Source organism: Macadamia integrifolia, chromosome 9 (assembly GCF_013358625.1).
Source record: "Macadamia integrifolia cultivar HAES 741 chromosome 9, SCU_Mint_v3, whole genome shotgun sequence".
In the NCBI taxonomy this organism is placed as follows: Eukaryota; Viridiplantae; Streptophyta; class Magnoliopsida; order Proteales; family Proteaceae; genus Macadamia; species Macadamia integrifolia.
The window spans coordinates 5,429,890-5,448,558 of record NC_056565.1 but is presented as its reverse complement, the minus strand read 5'-3'; the positions used below and the strand labels follow the sequence as shown (position 1 = coordinate 5,448,558).

Below are 18,669 nucleotides of genomic sequence, written 5' to 3'. Positions count from 1 at the left end.
AACCAGTTTTCCAATAAGTCTAAGATTATATAAATCTGAGTCGTAATGATAACGTTATGTTCTGATCAAACTTATTTTAAAATACGTGAATGCTATTAAAATCAACTGAATGAAAATAATTTTATGGACATCAAAGTAAAAGATTATTTTACCAGATTTTTGGTTTTGAGCAATATTTTACCAATTTATAGAATTTTCAAAATTGAGAAAAACCCAGCATTTGTAAGTTGAGAATCGCCCATACGACCAAAACTCCAGTTTTTGTCCTTGGACTGAGGGTTGACTTTTTATTCTTATGGATTTTTTTTTTAAATTATTTTTATTGGATTCAAATAGGGGGTATTTGCTTAGTTATGAATACTATCTTGAGTAGCATATTTGCCATAAATAAGCGAGTGCAATAAGGCAACAGTCGCCTAGGCCCCAGGCAAACTGCTTGGACGCCGAGGCGACACCTAGACAACTATGGCGGGGGATGTGGGATTTGAACCAAAAAACTGTGTGAAGGGATAGAGGGGCCATGGGTGCACACTAGGTGCCCAACAGATGAGGAAGATAAGCGTCCTGATGAAGAGGGAGACCAAATGACTCGATCCCTGCCACCTTGAGGGGGAAGTAAGGAAGAGAGGGCCAGATGACAAAGGGAGGGGGTAGCTGGGGGGAGACCAGGAACCGTTGGAGATGATGGAAGAAACAAGAGTGTCCTTGCCCCATTTTTTAAGAAAAGGATACTATCAAGGTGCCAGTTTTCAAGCCAAAAGGAGGTGTAAAAACCTTCCCAATACTAGAGCGGATGGCATCATGGCAATTGGCCTAGCTTGAAGGATTTTGTGCCACACCCAGGAAGCGTCCAAGGCAAGAGGGGAGGTCCAGAGGGAATTATTATGGAGGGAGGCGTAAACCAAGAGATCCAGATGCTGTAATGTTTGGAAACAAGCTTCCAAAAGAGTGAGAATGCTCACAGAGTTGGCATATTTGATCCTTCTCAGACTTAGACCACCTTCAACCTTGGGGAGGCAAACAGAGGACCAATGGATGGGATGGAGAAATTTGAAAGAGTCGACACCTTTCCAGAGGAAAATGCAAAAGAGGGAATTGACAGCCTTGATGGTTGATTTTGGAATCTCGAAACTCCCAATCAGTAGATGTAAGATGATTAAAGGACTGATTGGATTACTTGAGACGACCGATGTAGGAAAGGAGCTTTCCTTTCTAGAGCTGAAGCCTCTTACGGATATTGTCCAACATGGGGGCACAATGGTGGACCGTCAGCCTGGCAGTGATGAGAGGGAGGCCAAAGTATTTGACAGGGAGAGAACCGAGGGAGAAGCAGGTAGGTTCAATGAGACGAGCTTTAGAATCCTTTGAAATCTGAGAGAGGAAGAGTTGGGATTTGAGGAGATTAATGCATATAGACCAGATTGAGATTCAAACTAATGGAAGGAGTACATGATAGTTTAAATGGTGAGGGGATTGAATTTAGAGAAAATCACGAGGTCATCAACAAAAACAAGGTGGGTGAGCTTCAGGGCTTTACATTTGGCAATGGGAGAAATAAGGAGCTCATTAGTGTGAGATTGAATGGATTTAGAGAGGACATCAAGAGCCAATGAGAAGAGAAAAGGAGAGGACAACCTTGTCTAATACCCCATCGAGGAGGCAAAATTCCCAATTGGGGAGCCATTCACGAGGATAGAGAAACTGGGAGAAGAATGCAGGAGGGAATGCAGTTGACAAAAACTGGGGGAAAGGACATGGCAAGCAGGACTTTGGATATGAAATCCCAACGAATAGAATCAAAAGCCTTGTGGATGTCAATCAGTCAATCTTGAGAAGGGTAGCAGGAGAATGAGGTTTCCTATCAAATCGCTGACGATCTCATGGCTGGAGAATGGGATTTCCTATCAAATCCGCCGATGGTCTCATGGCAAATGATGATGTTATATGCAATGCTTCGATCAGCAATAAAGCAGATGGATTGTGGGTTGACTAGAGAGTCAATGATAAGATGAAGACAACAAGAATCTATGCTGTGAATTTGTGCAAGAGGTTGCAGAGGGAAATGATCCTGAAGTTAGACATAGAGGAGGCACTCTTTTTTTAAGGGATGAGACAAAGGAAGGTGTGGTTAATGTTTTCAATTTGAGAGGGGTTAAAGAAGAAGCTCTTGAAGGCTTTGGTGAGGTCAGGCCCTATGATGTCCCAGCAGGAGGAGAAGAATCCCATGCTAAACCCACATTAGGTCCAGGGGCTTTGTTGGCCTTATGGGAATGAACAACAACAAAGATTTCAGAGGCACGAGGGGATGGATTGGAGGGAGGGAAGGAGATGGCTGGGGATGAACTTATTAAGCAGTGAGTGGGGATGGGATTTAGGGGAGGGGGAGGGGGAGGGGGAGGGAGGAGGCCGAAAGATGCCTGAGTAGTAGGAAACAACCTCAGCCTCAATCATAGTTGTTATGGTGTCAAATCGATCCAAGGCGGTGGAGGGGTGGTTAATCGATTTGGCGATGAATCGCCCGTTATGGCGTTGCCATGACAGTCAAATCGCCCATGTGTCATTTTTTATTTTCCTATTTTCTAAAGTTATTTAGTATGCTATCTTTTTATTTCCCCTATTTTCTAAAGTTATTTAGCATGCTACAAGCCTACAATAAATACCGTATAACATATAAAACCAACATTAAGCAACATCAAATCATCAAAAATCAACATAGCCCTATCAAAATCACCCTGCATTTTACAAAAAATTGACCGCCTAGTGAATCGGGCGTGACCTGGCGTCCATGGTGGTGCCAATGACGACGCCTATCAGCCAATGGCGACTGCCATTTGTGAGTCACGTAAATCGTAGCACTGCCATGAACTTCTTTTTCCGCCAGAATGCCAAATCGCCACCTTGGCGACGCCTAGGCGACGCCATGACAACTATGGCCTCAATGTCCTTCTAGGCTGAGGAGGAAAAGAATAATCATTTGTACGGGTGACCAAACGAATGTGTACTTTTAATTGAACACGTCCATCTTGCTCAGAATTTCGTCCTCTTCGTAACCATGGAAAGAAATAGGACCTCTTTACGTGTAACATTGAAGATATAGTGCCCGATAATCCTTAAGGCCTTGAAAATATAAAACCTGCAAAAAGAGAGTAAAACCCAAGGTAGTTCCATTCTAAATATGTAAAATGCATGTTTTACTACCCTAGATTTCACACATAAATGTGCTCATCAGCCGCCAACTTGTCTCTACAAGAGGAGACGCGAGAAGAGATTTTGCCAAAGGTGGGGGAGTTCTAGTATTTTAAGGCACATTTAACATTTTTAAGCTTTTTGGGGAACATAATAAGAGGGGAGGATGAGTGGACAAGTTTCTCACAAGCAGTCTTAACGACGAGAGGGGAGCCTTTATGGGAGGGCCAGATGTTGAAGAACTTGAAGGGCTTAGGCCAATGGAGACATAGGGCTGGAAAAAGGGAGATGGGGCTGTGATTGGAGATGCTCGGGAGGTTGAAGGTAGAACGGGATGAAGGAAAACAAGAAAGCCAAGCTTCGTAGACTAGAACTAGGTCAAGCTTGCAAGCAATGTGATTGGTACCAGTTCTCCTGTTATGCCAAGAAAACTTGATGCCAGACCATCTAAGGTCATTCATGCATTATTATATGGCTTCTCATATGGCAATAACTTGAAAATACTTAATGATACATGTTGTATAGCCCATGGGTCCTCAAATCCTGTCATGCAAAGGCAAGAAAATTAATTAGTTAAGTACATCAATGAAAATAATTTGATTTATACCTTAAAACCTTATTATATCATATGAGGCCAAGTCCTATGGTCGTAGGCAAAGTCTCTCAACAAGGTTAAACAATTTAGGCACACAGGAGGCTAAGTCCTATAGGTGATAAGGGCTACGGAATCATGGTTTAAAGTATCGGTCTGTATTGTATATTGGCCGATACGTATCGGTAACAATCGATACTGATATGATACACTTTTTTTAACTAGTGTTGTGTCCTTATGTATCAACAAGTATCAGGCGATACACATCGATACTCATTGATATGTATTGAGTTAAGATATGTATCTATAGAACCCATTTCATGTTTCGAAACAAAGCTTGTTCTTTTTGCTGGTGGTACTTAAGTTTCCAAAATTTAAAGCATAACTACACAATCGGTCTCACAGTCATTTCTTAGACTTGGAGTCTTAAATCATCCGTAAAAAACGATTCAAAATCTACAATCAAACAGACTTTTTGAGGATTGAAACATACAAAATCATCCATTGAAGCTAAACATAGCGCAAGACAGTTGAATTGAAAAAATTCGATACTTTTGTGTGCAAATCTTTGTTTTTACTCTTGTTTGAGTAGATTTAGGTTAGACGAACTAAAACATTGCATCAAACATGAATTATTGCAGCAATTTGTTCTTAGACTTAAAATTTCTCCAAAAGTCGAATAGTGTTCAACCTGAAAAAAAAAAAAAAACTGATTTTCTTGCAAAAGAACTATTGATATTGAGTTGGGGATTTATATACATATATTGTATATTAGTATATGTAAGATACCTCATCATTTATACCAATTTCAATTGAATGAACTTGTCTCGTTATATGTTCTCCGTTTTAGTGTTTATACGTGGTACATGTTATCTATTGCTTATTTATAGTGTTTTTTGCTCCAAAAGTGTATTTCTATGCGTATCTTGTATATCTCCGATATGATACCCGATACTGATATTTTAATCCTTGTATAGAATCACATTGTAACATAGGAATAAAAAACATTGCAAGTTAAAACTAATTCCCAAGTCTTGAGAATGCCATTTTGATGTGTGTCCAATTGTTGCCTTGACGATCTCCAAGATAGTCTTACTGAAGGAAGCTTGATTTTACTGCTGAGCTTCTCATCTTCATGCCACAAAGTGGACCTACTGAGGTGCTCTAATGATACCAATGACAATTGTTAACACGTGCCTTAGATGGACATACTGAAGTATATGAACACTTCATGACTTAGGTTGGGCTTACACAAGGGCTTATGACAAGCATTGTGGTTGCCACTTGCTGCCACAGATGGAGGCTAAGGTCATTGATTGATGCTTGACCATCCAAGAACTATCACAGGCATAAGTCATAACCATCCTGCAGACTATGAAACTTAGAGAGTGAAGTTAGAAATCACAAATGAATGAATGATATATGCCTTTTCACTTTAAGACACAAGTAGGAAAACCAAAGTCCAAAAACATATATGAATATGTAATGTTTCAACACGATAACATAGTTAGGGAATCTCTTAACCTTTGCATCTTTTAATCTTTAGTAGCTTGAATGGAAACATAATGTCTACTACTACTACAACTAATTTCAGCTACTGATTTGAATTTTCAGGTAGACATATGGGAGGAAAGGAAAGTCTTTGGATCTCGTGGTCGGAGTCTTAAAGATGAAATGCTTGGTAAAGATCCTCCACCGTTATTGGAGAGCAATGGAAAAAGTTCCAACTCTATAAAGATAGTAAAGAAGGATGCTCACTCAATAAGACTAGTAAGAGTTCTCCTATTTGGTATTGATTTATTTTCTTAATTATATGTATGGAATTTTTGTGTACCTATCTTGCTTTTGCATTTATTTTAGATAGAAAAATAATGTCTTATGGGTGGTCATTTTGAATTCAGAAATTGGCTGTTGGAGGTATGGCTGAAAAGATAGTTACTGCCTTTCAAGCTGTACATGAGGAACATTTCAATGAGGACACTGCTTTAAACAAATGCAAAGCTGCTGTTCGTCGTGTTGAAAAAATGGAGTTAGATGCTGACAATGCCTGCACCCAAGGTAGAGTTGTACTTTCTGATGCCTTGTTTAGTTTTTATCAGATTATGGTAGATTGAAGGTTGTATTGCTGCATTCATCTGAAAAAAAAAAATAAAGGTTGTATTGCTGTTGATTTATATATATATATATATATTTCATTATGGAAATACAAATTATTATGTATATAAAGTAGGACCAATTGTTTTAACAAGGGCCTTTTGGTTGTTGATCTGTCTCTGCTTTGCATGAGCATACTTATGATACTGCTTTTCATCTGGAAGAAAATTTTCTTGTCAAATTCTTTTCAACATTCTCTTGACATGGTTCTTGCTTTATAGAAAATAAGAAATGACCCCATCCAAAAAGTAACCTTATCAATTAATATTTGATGAAATTTGAGACTAAGCATAGTTGTCAAGGCGTTGCCTAGGCGTCCAGGCGGCTTTGCCTGGACTGGCACTGCCTAGGCAGGGTGTCGCCTTGGAATTTTCTCCCCTCGACCGCCTTGGTTTGCCTAGGCACCATGACAACTATGATTGATAACTTGCTAATGTTGGGTCTGCTGATTCGGTTTTGCTATTTTGCTTCCAAGGCCTTGGACTTGAATTCCTACTTTTGAGCCCAAGCATTTACGATTTAAAGTCTTTATTTGGGTCTTCTCTCACAGTCCTTGAGATTTCCTGAAAACCTTGATATATAAGGTTTTCTAAACACTATACTACATCTAAGTAATCCTAGTTGACTATATTTTCATCCAATTAAGTCCCAAATAATCATCTGGATGTGGTTCAGCTAATTTCATTTGATTGCTGGAATGGTAGCCCCTTGTGTCCAACATCATGCTTTTTAAACCAAGAACTTAATACTGAGAAGTGAAAAGTTAGGTGTCTCCTTCCTTTTAAATGTTGATCAGATTGGCTACTTCAGGAATAAAAGCAGAATGGAGGGGGGAAAAAGTGGGGTCAATGCTAGAGGTGTGTACCTTGAGTACTGTTAATTAATATAAGGCCCCATTCAATCCCTCCTTGGCCTCTGTGAAAGCAGGAATGTATGACCCTCTAGTATAAAACTGGGTGTGCACTTAGAGTTTTGCTTAAAATTCAATAAATTATCTTAGCTTTAGTTTTGTAAATAGCTGAATGGGTTTTAAATTTACTAGAAATATATGCTTTAGCATCTTGTAATAGTTTTGTTGGTGACATTGTCTTGCAGCCTTGGGTGTACACCTACTTTTTATGACCGGGATGGTTATTTTATTTATTTATTTTTATCTTGATCAGGAAATCAACAGGGTCCAACATTGGCAAATGAACTACAAGAGCAGGACAATGTCCTTCGGCAATGTATCAAGCAACTTGAAAGTGTTGAAGCAACTAGAGCAGCTCTGGTTGCTCAGCTGAAAGAAGCACTTCAGGACCAGGTAACTTCATTATCTTCTCTTGACCTTGAAATTTACATTTTGTATTTGTTTCCTCCAAGACTGCTTATCAGCTGTATCTTTTCAGGAATCAAAGCTGGAGCTTATACACACTCAATTGCAAGTAAGAATGATGATACTTTTCTATTCCTTCAATGGATGAGATAAAAGCATTCAAGGATTTGGTTTCAATTATTCTTCTGGCTGAAGTGCATTTGCATCTTTTCTTATTGAAGATTTCTTGATAATGGATTCAATCGGGCTTCTTAATACATGTAGAACAGTCATGTAGTAACTGCTCTAATGCAGTGTTTTAATGGGCAGTCATCACCTGAGAGCTCACTCCACCTGATCTTGAGTTCCCCCCCACCTTGTGAGTACCCTTTGCTGCTCATGGGTGGCACCGCCTCCAATTCCGCCCCTAAATCCCCTCCTCTCCTCTCTCCTTCCTCGGCCTTCACTCCTCCGTAGTCCCTCCTACCTCCTCCTAAGGGTGGAGTGACTTGGTTTTCCCTGTTTGAGAAATCGGCCTTGCTCTTTGACGAGGGCCTCCCCCTCCATTATCAGTAACTCTAAGGTTGTCCTTTACCCATCAAATTTTCTTGACAATGAGGCTAGAAAAAGGGGAACTCCTTGGTTGGACACTTTATAGGCAGCCGCCTCTCATTCAATATTGTCAAATAGTCTCTTTGTAAACAATGGAGGATTCGTGGGATCATGAATACTTACCTAATGGACAACAGGTTTTTCATCTTCAAGTTTGCGGAAGAAGAGGACAATCTCCACGACCTGGAGGGAGGGCCTTCGTATGTCGGTTGGAAGCCCCATTGTTCTCCCGCAATGTGACTGATTTTTGCAACTCCATCGTGTCAACCTTAGTACTATATTCCACTATGGTTTCTCTCCCTAGGCTTCCCCTTCACTTTTGGTGGGAAGATGGGTTGAGTATAATAGGCTTTGTTCTTGGGAAGCCCCTCTTCTCAGACAGAAGGAACATAAGCATAGAGAGACTTCCCTATTTGCCTTTGCTTGCATATGTGTGGAAGTCCCTGCCGATGGCTCGCTTCCAGCCATGATCATTGTTGTTGACGATGAGGGTCACTCCTTTAAGCAAAGTGGTTTTTGCTTCGACTAGCTCCCCCCTCACTACCTGGCTTGCAAGGTATTCGGGCACCCCATTGAGAAGTGTGCCCCCCTTACGTTAGTGGTTGCTGTCATTCCCCTCCTTACAACCCTTCTCCCTCCCACCCCTCTTTCCTCCCTTCTGACAAACCACCTTTTCCTTATGTTGTCACCGCCCCTTCCAAATCTTCCTGCCCTTTACCTCAACGCTTTCCCAGTCTTAGTAGGAGACGATCTCGTTAGCTCAACTCTAATTGCTGTCGTGCTTCTCCATCTAGGTCTCCCCATGGCCACGGCCACCCTTCTCCTCACCTATCGTTGGTCAATGGTTCCATCGCCTCAAGGACCATTGGACAAAACCGCTTCCATCCCCTTCTCATTGTCGACGCCTGGGATGACTTCGCTCCCAAGAATGCTTCCCATTTTATTGCCGACCCTCTTTTGCTCTTTGTCACCTACCATATCCTTCTACTATAGCACATACTCAACTTTCCTCTCATGGCTCCCCTTTAGTTGTTCCCTAGCTAAACCCCCTTCTGTGGTCCTATATCTTTCCTCTTTGAGAATGCACCTTCCTTTTATCTCCCCCTCCTTATCTTTTGGGGTATAAGGCCCCTTGATGTATTCCAAACACCCATTCCCCACCCTCCCTTAGAGCACTCTTAACCCCCATGAACCATCTTGAAACCACTAGGGAGGTTCACTTCTACTGACCCCATCCCTACCTTGACCAATCTTGTTATCTTGGGGTGGTTCACTCAAACCCAACTAATCATACACACCAAACCCATATCTTATGGATCTGGTTTGGTCCTCTAATTGATCCACTCACAACCATCAAGTCCACATCCCGTGCTGTACCTCCCATCAATGATACCCAACCCAACAATCCACTCACCCATCTTCCTCACTTGCTTCCCCCACACCTTGACCCCCCACCCCCTCTAGGCCCCGTCTCCCCCTGCCATTGTCTTGGCATTCTCCCACTCCTATCATTCTATCCTCCCATTTGGGAATATCGTTAGCTTCACCCTAAAAATCTAGATAGGCCTCGTCGGGCCTCTTTTATACCCAGCCTGGAGGGGCTTTCGTTGCACACTTCGCACCTCTCTAGATGACCCGAGTAGTCATTTGGAACACTCGAGGGCTAAACTCCATAACCAAGCAAGCTGAAGTGCACAATCTTTGGAACCTACAACTGTAGGGACTAGGGATGATGTAGATAAGTCAATGGGCTTATTTTATTGCAAATAAGCTTTGGGTTGGGTTATGTATGTGTCGGGCCTTTGATCCTATGGGTTTTCTTTGTAATGGGCCACTTTAATGGGCCTAAAATATGGGATTTAATTCATTAGCTTAGTTAGAGTCCTGTTTTGAGTCTATTTCCCTTGTTTTTTCAGTTTTTGGTCAGTTTAGGTTTTCCTATTAGTGAATGACTAGTTAGTTACCCACTCCATGTTGGAGTTTTAGTCTAATTTGGAATCCAACTCCTATTATGTAATGTCTAGTCCTACTTGGAGTCTAACTCCTTGTTAGGTATGACTGCTAGTCTGCCCTCTTTATATAGAGGAGCTAATGTACTCTAATTGGATAGATTTGAAGAATGATGAATTGAGTTATGTTTGAGAGTTCTCGGGTTATGAGTGATTCTTCCACTCTCCCTTTCTCTCCCACACGACTCCCTTCCTTTCCCTGTTATTCTAGTTCTTCCCTTCTTCCCTAAGGCCTACCCCATCAATTTGGTTTCAGAGCCAAAGATCCCCATTCCTTTTCTTCTTTCCATCTCTATTCTTCCCTTTCTCTTTCCCATTCTTTGTTTCGACTGAGAACAACCCTAAGCCCTAATCCCTCCCTTTTTCTCCTCCCTTCGATTCCCAACAAGACGACCCCCACTGCCTCCTTTTTCCCTTTGCTGCCAAAAAAAAAAAAAGAAGAGAAGCAAAGCTAACCGATGGATCTAGATCTGTTATTGGATATTTGTTAACAGATGCAGTTGGTACGAGAGAAGTTCGATGAGATGACTGCAAGGACATCAAAGACCTAACATTGGTCACATCTGATTGTATATACTCTACTTTCAATTATGTGATCTCAACCTTTGAACAACAGGTAGTTGAACTAGAAGATGAATCACCAGTGGTCGAAGATGAGATGACACCATTGGAAGTTGAAGATCAACTTGTGGAAAAATTTAAATTGATTGATCTCCTTAGTGAACCGATCGATTTTATTTTTTCGAGTTACTACTTCACCTATGAACTTCGTGTCGTGGATTTCATAGCATTCGATCATGGTTTTGATGGTGACTGCATATAGGCAAAGATGGATATTGGTCGATGGGTGTTGATTTTCCCGTTTTACAAAACTCGTGGACGAGTTTTTCTCAACATCTGGGGAATTGATGTAGATAAGTCACTTAATGGACTTATTTTATTATAAATAAGCCTTGGGTTGGGTTATGTATGTGTTGAGCCTTTGATCCCATGGGTTTTCTTTGTAATGGGCCACTTTAATGGGCTTAAAATATGGGTAGAAAGTAAGAAAATGAGATTTAATCCATTAGCTTAGTTAGAGTCTTGTTTTGAGTCTATTTCCCTTGTTATTTTAGTTTTTAGTCAGTTTAGGTTTCCTTATTAGTGAATGACTAGTTAGTTACCCACACCATGTTGGAGTTCTAGTCTAGTCCTATTTAGAGTCCAACTCCTATTATGTAATGTCTAGTTCCTAGTTAGGTTATGACTGCTAGTCTACCCTCTTTATATAGATGAGCTAATGTACTCTAATTGGACAGATTAGAAGAATGATGAATTGAGTTAATGTTTGAGAGCCTTCGGGCTGTGAGTGATTCTTCCATTCTCTCCCTTCCTTCCCCACTATTCTAGTTCTTCCCTTCTTCCCTAAGGCCTCCCCATCAAAGGGTGTCAAATGGTGCTGTTTCGGTTATTCGGTCTAGTTCCGGTGGGGTTTACATTTTAATAAGGTGAAACCAAAACCGCACCAGATAGGAATAAGCTGAAAACATAATCGTTTTCATTCGGTTTCGGTTTTACTGGTTTCTTATCAGTTTTTGCTATCTAATTCACAACCAACTTACATGTGGTTTATAGTGTCGTTTTTGGAAAACATTTTGCAAATTTAATTTATAATGCATTTAATTTGGTTCACGTTCAGAGATCAGAGAGAGGGTCTAGGAAGTAGGGAGATGGGAGAGGGAGAGACAGTAGAAGATATATGTCTGTGGGACTCGAAGAGTTGAAGTAGAAGTTGAAAGTTGAAGTTAGAAACTTGCAATGAGAAGACGATGGTATTTGTTATTGTTATTGGAAAAGATAAAGACAAAATTAAATATGTTACATCATATCTTGTATCCCATCAAAACACAAAGATCACATATAGAAGTAACCCATAGAAACATGTGTTTTTTCTTCTTATTTTTGGTACAGACACATTAGAACAGTGAAACACTATAACATGGTAACACCATTAGTGGCAGTCCATCGGTTTTGAACCAAACTGAACTGGGAAAATGACCAAAACCAGAACCAGATCATTTTTCTATGATGCGGTTTGGTTCGATTATAAACGGTCGGTTCCGGTTCCTTTTAACGGTTTTGGTTACATTTTGACACCCTTACCTACAAGCTTTCTTTTGTTCCTTATCCAAGGTTTGAAATCTCGGGTTTCAGACAGGTTTAGGCATGGGCCAAAAATAGGTAATTTTTTTGGGCTATTGCTAGAAATTTGGGCCGAAATTTCCGAAATTTTGGTTATACTAGGCTTCATCTTGGGGACCACCAAAACCTTCAAGATTTCAGCTGAAACTTCAAAGTTCTTGAATGATGTTCTTATGGTGAAAGAGGCAAATGCCCCTGGTATTGCTTGCCGCATCTGGTCCTTTTCGTCAAACTACTCCACCACTCCAGCGGCCAGATCTGGTATCTTTTGTACCTTCAAAAATCCAAATTTGGGTACATCTGTCTTCCCAGCTCTTCCATGTCAAGATGAATGACCCCATGGGAACTCCAGTTCCTTTTTCACTGCTATTTATGCCTTTAACTCTGCCTTTTGGTGGAGATCTTCCCTCTGGGAAAACCTCATCTCGTTACTCTGCAGGTGGGATCCTGATGCAGATATAGTTGTACTTACGTGGTTGGACCAACATGACCGGCTGTGGAAGCCAAGGGCCAAGAAGAACGGGTCCAACCCAAGTTTTTGGTCCAACAAGGGTTGGTAGTAGTTTAGTTTAATAATGTCTTTTATTTTATCATATTTGTTTTGGGATAGGATACGATACGTAAGAGTAGGAGTCAGTTTCAGTTCTGGAGTCTAAGTAAGAGTCATTATTTTCCCTTTACATACTTGCACATACTCAACGTTTGAGGAGGTGAATTTATTTGAATGAAAATTACTTTGGTTTGTGTTTGTGATGTGCGTTTCCCCCTCTTCCCGAAGGCCCTCCCATCAATTTGGTATCAGTTTATTAGAGTTGAAGGATCCCTTGCTCTACTAAAACACAAACTCCCTTAACCTCCCACCGACTCCCTTTCTCTCCCACATGACTCCCTTTCCCTTTTCCATTCTTTGTTTCGACTTAGAACAACACCCTTTCCCATTCTCTGTTTTGACTGAGAACAGCCCTAAGCCCTAATCCCTCCTTTTTTCCTCCCTTTGATTCCAAAAAAAAAAAAAAAAAAAGAAGGCGACGAAGAGAAGCAGAAGAGAGAGCAAGCTGAATAAAAAAAGTAAAAAGAGAGACTAGACGAAGAAGAAGAGATAGAAAGAAGACGAGAAGAAGAAGGAGAGAAGGCAAGAAGAGATAGAGTGAAACAGAGACATACCTGGTTTCGAGTTCTTGCCGTGAGTCACCCTTCCTTCGAAATCAACTCCCATTGCTTTTTGGTCTTTCAGTGGAGCCCCACCGCCTCGCCATTGTTCTCCTGGACTTCCGCCTCTGTTCTCCCATCGCAAGAAGAAGAACAATCTTATCAGTAACTCTCATTCCCCTCCTATGACTCCTCTTTGAGTCAATTTTTTTGTTTCCCTATTCTGCCCTTCCAATTTCCTTTTTTCCTTCTTATCCTATACCTATTTCTGATTTTATTTCCAAGTTCCAAGTTTGCCCCTCACTTATACGAACATTTCTCATTGAAATTTATCTATTTATAGTTCTTCCATCTCCTAAAAAAAAAGAGAGAAGAAAAGAGAGTTATTTACCATTCTGCCATTACTTTTTAAACCTCCTTTATTTACTGTTTGCCATCATATTTGAGTATAATCTTGCCTACCTCCACCCTAGTAGCCAATAGTGAAGTTGTTCAACAGCTGAACTCCTATAAGGGAGAAACCGATGTAAAAATTGATGCTCTCACTACCATTGTCATTTCCCTTAAGACAATGATGGAATCCATGCAAGTTTTTATGGGATCCATGCAAGTTTCTATTGATCGTTTGGTGGTAGCAGATAAAAGAAAGAGTCCCATTCAATCTGCGGATTCTTCCAACACCACCCTATAGGATCCGTCAGTACCACATCATGCACTGCCACCACCACCTCCCACCACCATATGAAACTGGTAGATATGATGATGGAGCGGAAAGAGCAGTAAAATTGGATGTCCTTGATTTTTATGAAGATAACAATCCAGAACTGTACTTTGACTGGATTCACAGCTTAGAGACGTTCTTCAGATGGTACGGGTTGACTGAGGCCTGAAAGTTCTTATTTGCAGAGGCCAAACTAAAAGGCACGGCCTGAGTCTGGTGGATCAAGCAACAACAACAGAACCAAACTCGAGGCATTGGTTTAGTCATTGCTTGGGCTGAAATGCATGAAGTCATTAACCGGAGATTCTTGCCTTATGATTACAAGCAATGCATGCACCTCAAGTTTGCACAGTCGAAACATGAGAGTTTGACCGTTGAAGAGTATGTTGCAAGATTTATTATTTGGTCACTTGTTCTGATTTTGAGTGGGATGAAGAAGTATTGGTGGCACAATTTCGCAATGGTTTGGACCCTCAACTTAGTGCTGCCCTTGCATCTAGCCGACTGCCTACAGTGGAAGATGCCATGCAAGAAGCATATCAGGTTAAGGAAAGTCTAAAACACCCATACAATCGGAGGCCATTTACAAATGCTTTTCCTAGGGGTTCTAGTTCTATTAAGCCACAGTCATCCCCACAGGAAAAGTCAATAAGTAAACCACAGGCTAGTGCTACATCTATGTCATCTTCATGACCTAGCCAGCCGTATTCTCCACCTCGGCGTGATTCAGACATGTCATCTGGACGGCCTATTGATCCATACTCCTCACCTCAGCGTGGTTATGACAGGAACTCAGTATATCCAAAGGAGGCCATTCAATGTTTCTCCGGCAAGGGGTACGCGCATAGAGCTAATCAATGTCCTAACCATTAGTATACATGGACAAGGACAATTTTATACCCTATGTCCCAGAAGAGCAACCAAAAACAGGAACAGTAAATTTGGAGGCTGAATGTGATAGTGAACCTAATGAGATTAATGATGGTGACAGTGATGGTGAGCCTCAACTGTTCTATGTGATCCATTCTCTTTTGACTACACAGAAAATTTCTGAGGAGGATGATTGGCGCCGTCACATTATCTTTCAAACCAGGGTGCGATGAAATGATAGCTTGTGTAATACGGTGATTGACCCCAACGGTTGTGCCAATGTTGTTGTTGAAGATGCTGTTCGCACGTTGGGTCTGAAAACTGAGCCTCATCCGAACCCCTACAAGGTTGGGTGGGTGAACAACAATAATCTGAAAATTAATGAAAGATGTTTGCTCACATATTACATTGGTGGACTGATTGATTAGGTTCAATGTGATGTTCTCCCTTTAAAAGTCTGTCACATTCTTTTGGGGGCGCTCGTGGTTGTTCGACAAGAAAGCCAAGTACTATGGATATGAGAATACACTCTTTTCAGCATGGTGGCCTTGAGATGAAGTTCTTTCTAGCAAAGGATCTTCCCCCTCTCAAACTCAAGAGGGCAGTTGGTACTTTTCTCCTCAGGTGCAAGGACTCTGACGGCATTCTTGGACCTCATCCAAACTCGACGGAGTCGATTTTTTTTCAGAGGAGGAGAGTTGATGTAGATACAACTGCACTTACCTAGTTGGACCAGCATGACCGGCTGGGAAGCCAAGGGCCAAGAAGAACTGGTCCAGCCCCAGTTTTTGGTCCAACAAGGGCTGGTAGTGTTTTAGTTTAATAATGTCTTTTATTTTATCATATTTGTTTTGGGATAGGATACATAAGAGAAGTAGGAGTCAGTTTCAGTTCTAGAGTCTAAGTAGGAGTCATTATTTTCCCTTTATATACTTGCACATACTCAATGTTTGAGGAGGTGAATTTATTTGAATGAAAATTATTTTGGTTTGTGCTTGTGATGTGCGTTTCCCCCTTTTTCCCCCTACTATTCTGATTTTCCCCCTCTTCCCTAAGGCTCTCCCATCAGATCCCATCCTTGGGCCATGGTTGGTGACTTTAATATCATGCGCTTTGGTCATGAAAAATTGGGAGGAGACCAGCTTGATGATACCTCTGTGGATGCATACATTGACTGCATTTATGACAATCTTGACATTGGCATGAATGACTTGAGATGGTCTAGTCTGAAGTTCATCTGGTCCAACAGAAGAATTGGCGATTCGAGAATCACTTGTAAGCTCAACAGGGTCTTGGTTAATGAAGCTTGGGTAGTGCCCTTCCCCTCCTCGCATGCTATCTTTAATGCTCCAAGCGTATCTGATCACAGCCTCATAACTGTCCACATTCATCCCTACATCTCATTCAGGATTTTAGGCTGAAATTGTTCAAGTTCTTTGATATGTGGACTTCTCATCTGATTTTCTTTACATTGTTCAAGAGGCTTGGGACAAGCTGGTTCAAGCTCACTTTGTCCCTCTCATCTCCTTTTCTCAGAAGCTTAGGAATGTCAAGAGTGCTCTTTAGTCTTTAAACTCCACCTTTGGGAACATCTCTAGTTTGGTTTTTGATTGCAAGGCAAAGTTATTCGATATCCAGCCACAATGTCTCCAAAAGTAGCTCATAAACTTAACGTCTTGATTGGAGACTGCGATTAGGAAGCCCATATGGTTGCAACATTCTTTGAAAAATAACTTCACAACCTAATATGCATCAAAAGTTTTGCGACATGGTATAAAGTGTGCCATCTTAGAGAAGTGATCTACTACTACCATAATGGAATCATCACTCTCTTGTAAGGGGCAGTCCAAGCACAAAATCCATGCTAATATCTAGCCGTGGTGTGTGGGATAGGTAGTGGAGAGTATAAACCTGTATTTTGCTTCTTTAGCTAATTGACATATCATAACAACTAAGTATTTGTTAAGTAAAATTTGGTTGAAAAAGTGATGTGAATTTTAATGAGCTTTGTGTGTGTGTGTGTGTGTGTGTGTGTTTTTTTTTTGAATTTCCTTTCCTTTCCTTTCCTTCATGCTATCATAATTTGGAAAAAAGAAAAAGAAAAAAAGGAAGCTCATTAAATTTAGTAATTAAAATTCACTTCACTTTTTCAATGACAGAGGTTAACGATAAGTTGGAGTTATGGAGATCTACATTGGAATCGAGAGGTCTTAAGATAAGTATAACGAAGACGGAATATATCATGTGTAACTTTTAGTCGATTGAGGATTGATAGCGAAGGGGTGAGAATTGAGAGGAGGGAGATCTCGCAAAGTGACTATTTCAGATATCTAGGCTCTACCTTAAACAAGGAAGATGAGATTGATGATGCTGTTTACCACATTATTAAAGTAGGATGGATGACGTGGAGAGGGTCGTCTGGAGTGCTATGTGATGACGTATTCCTTTAAAGCTTAAAGGAAAATTCTATAGGACAGTCGTAAGACTGGCTATGATGTATGGTGCTGAAGTTGGGCAGTCAAGAAGCGTAATATAGATAAGTTGAGCGTGCCAGAGATGAGGATGTTGAGATGGATGTGCAAAAAAACTTTGAGAGATAGAGTGAGGAATGACCGGGTTAGAGCTGATTTGGGAGTTGCCCTGATTCAGGATAAGCTCAGAGAATGTCGATTAAGATGGTTTGGATATGTCCAAAGGAGGCCTTTGAATGCCCCAGTATGGAGGAGTGACTAGATTCGATTGGATAGAGCTAAAAGGGCTAAGGGCAGGCTGAAAATGACCATTGATGAGTTGGTAAGGAGAGACATGCAATGGAGGGCAAAGATCCGTGTTGCTGATTGTTCATAAGTGGGATGTCCCCGAGTTGCCGTGGTGCTAATTGATGATATTTTTTTATCGGATCCATGTAGCCGACCCCATTTAGGTAGGATAAGGCTGAGCTGTGTTGTTGTAGTTGTTCACTTTTTCAGCATTTCCCCTACCTATAGTTGTATGACACCTCTTCTCACATTGTGAAGTTACTTGAAATATGTGCTACCACTTTACTTTTTTTGAGCAAATATATCTGCTACAAGCTAGGTGATTTTTCATGCCGTGTTTTCTTTCTATTCAAACCACAAGGAAGGCTCTTTAGAAAATACTCTCTTGCTATTGTTTGGGTAAAAGTAATTTTCCAAGAAATGAGCCTCGTGGAAAGGAATTTCATTTCTACATGTAGATGATTGACCCTCGTTTGATCCTTACTTGAAAGTCTCCCCATCTATTACCAGTCGATCTTTCACATTCCTATGAAAATGGAACACAATTGAAAATGGCATATGGGACTTTGGGAAACCTGTGGAAGGGAGAAGAGATCCAGCTAATAGGCTGGGAGACGGTATGCTGATTGAGGAAGGTGGTATTGGCACTTTGTAACAATCCTATTCACAATCTCTCTCTTGGATTTTGTGGTTTGTGAAGATTTCAACAAGAGCCTCAAGCTTTTGGCATTTGATCATTATGTCCAAATATGGCTTGGATCGAGATGTGTGGTCCACTCTAGTTACTGATAAGGTCATGCTACGTTGTCTTTGAAAAGTATTAGTCACATTACCCTTATTTTTCTAAGATGCGTAAGTTATAAAGTAGGTAATGGCGAGAAAGGGGGGAGAGATTGTGAGGACATATGCTGGGGAGACATGCCTTGAATGGATCTCCCCTAGATTCTGTTCTTTATCTGATGTACATTGTCACTTTGTGGCATCCTGTAGTGTTATTTCAGGGACTGATGTTACTTGAGATCCATTAGCTGGGTGGTTTTAGAGAGATTGAAATAGCAAGAATCCAAAGTAATTTGCTTCAGAATATGTTTTTGTCCTCGTAACTGCAGGACGCAATGCATGGACTCTTAAAGATTATGGAA

The 18,669-nt window shown here is 40.9% G+C and overlaps 1 protein-coding gene across 3 annotated transcripts in view; it reads left to right on the top strand.

The window, feature by feature from the left end:
• The window catches only part of LOC122088830 (regulation of nuclear pre-mRNA domain-containing protein 2-like), a 53,028-nt gene that overhangs the window by 32,445 nt on the left and 1,914 nt on the right, over positions 1 to 18,669 (top strand). For all 3 annotated transcript variants that reach the window (XM_042658173.1, XM_042658170.1, XM_042658169.1), the window contains 4 exons: positions 5,393 to 5,548; positions 5,680 to 5,836; positions 7,096 to 7,235; positions 7,321 to 7,356. In XM_042658173.1, the coding sequence (XP_042514107.1) occupies positions 5,393 to 5,548; positions 5,680 to 5,836; positions 7,096 to 7,235; positions 7,321 to 7,356 (489 nt within the window). The remainder of the gene's footprint in view (positions 1 to 5,392; positions 5,549 to 5,679; positions 5,837 to 7,095; positions 7,236 to 7,320; positions 7,357 to 18,669) is intronic.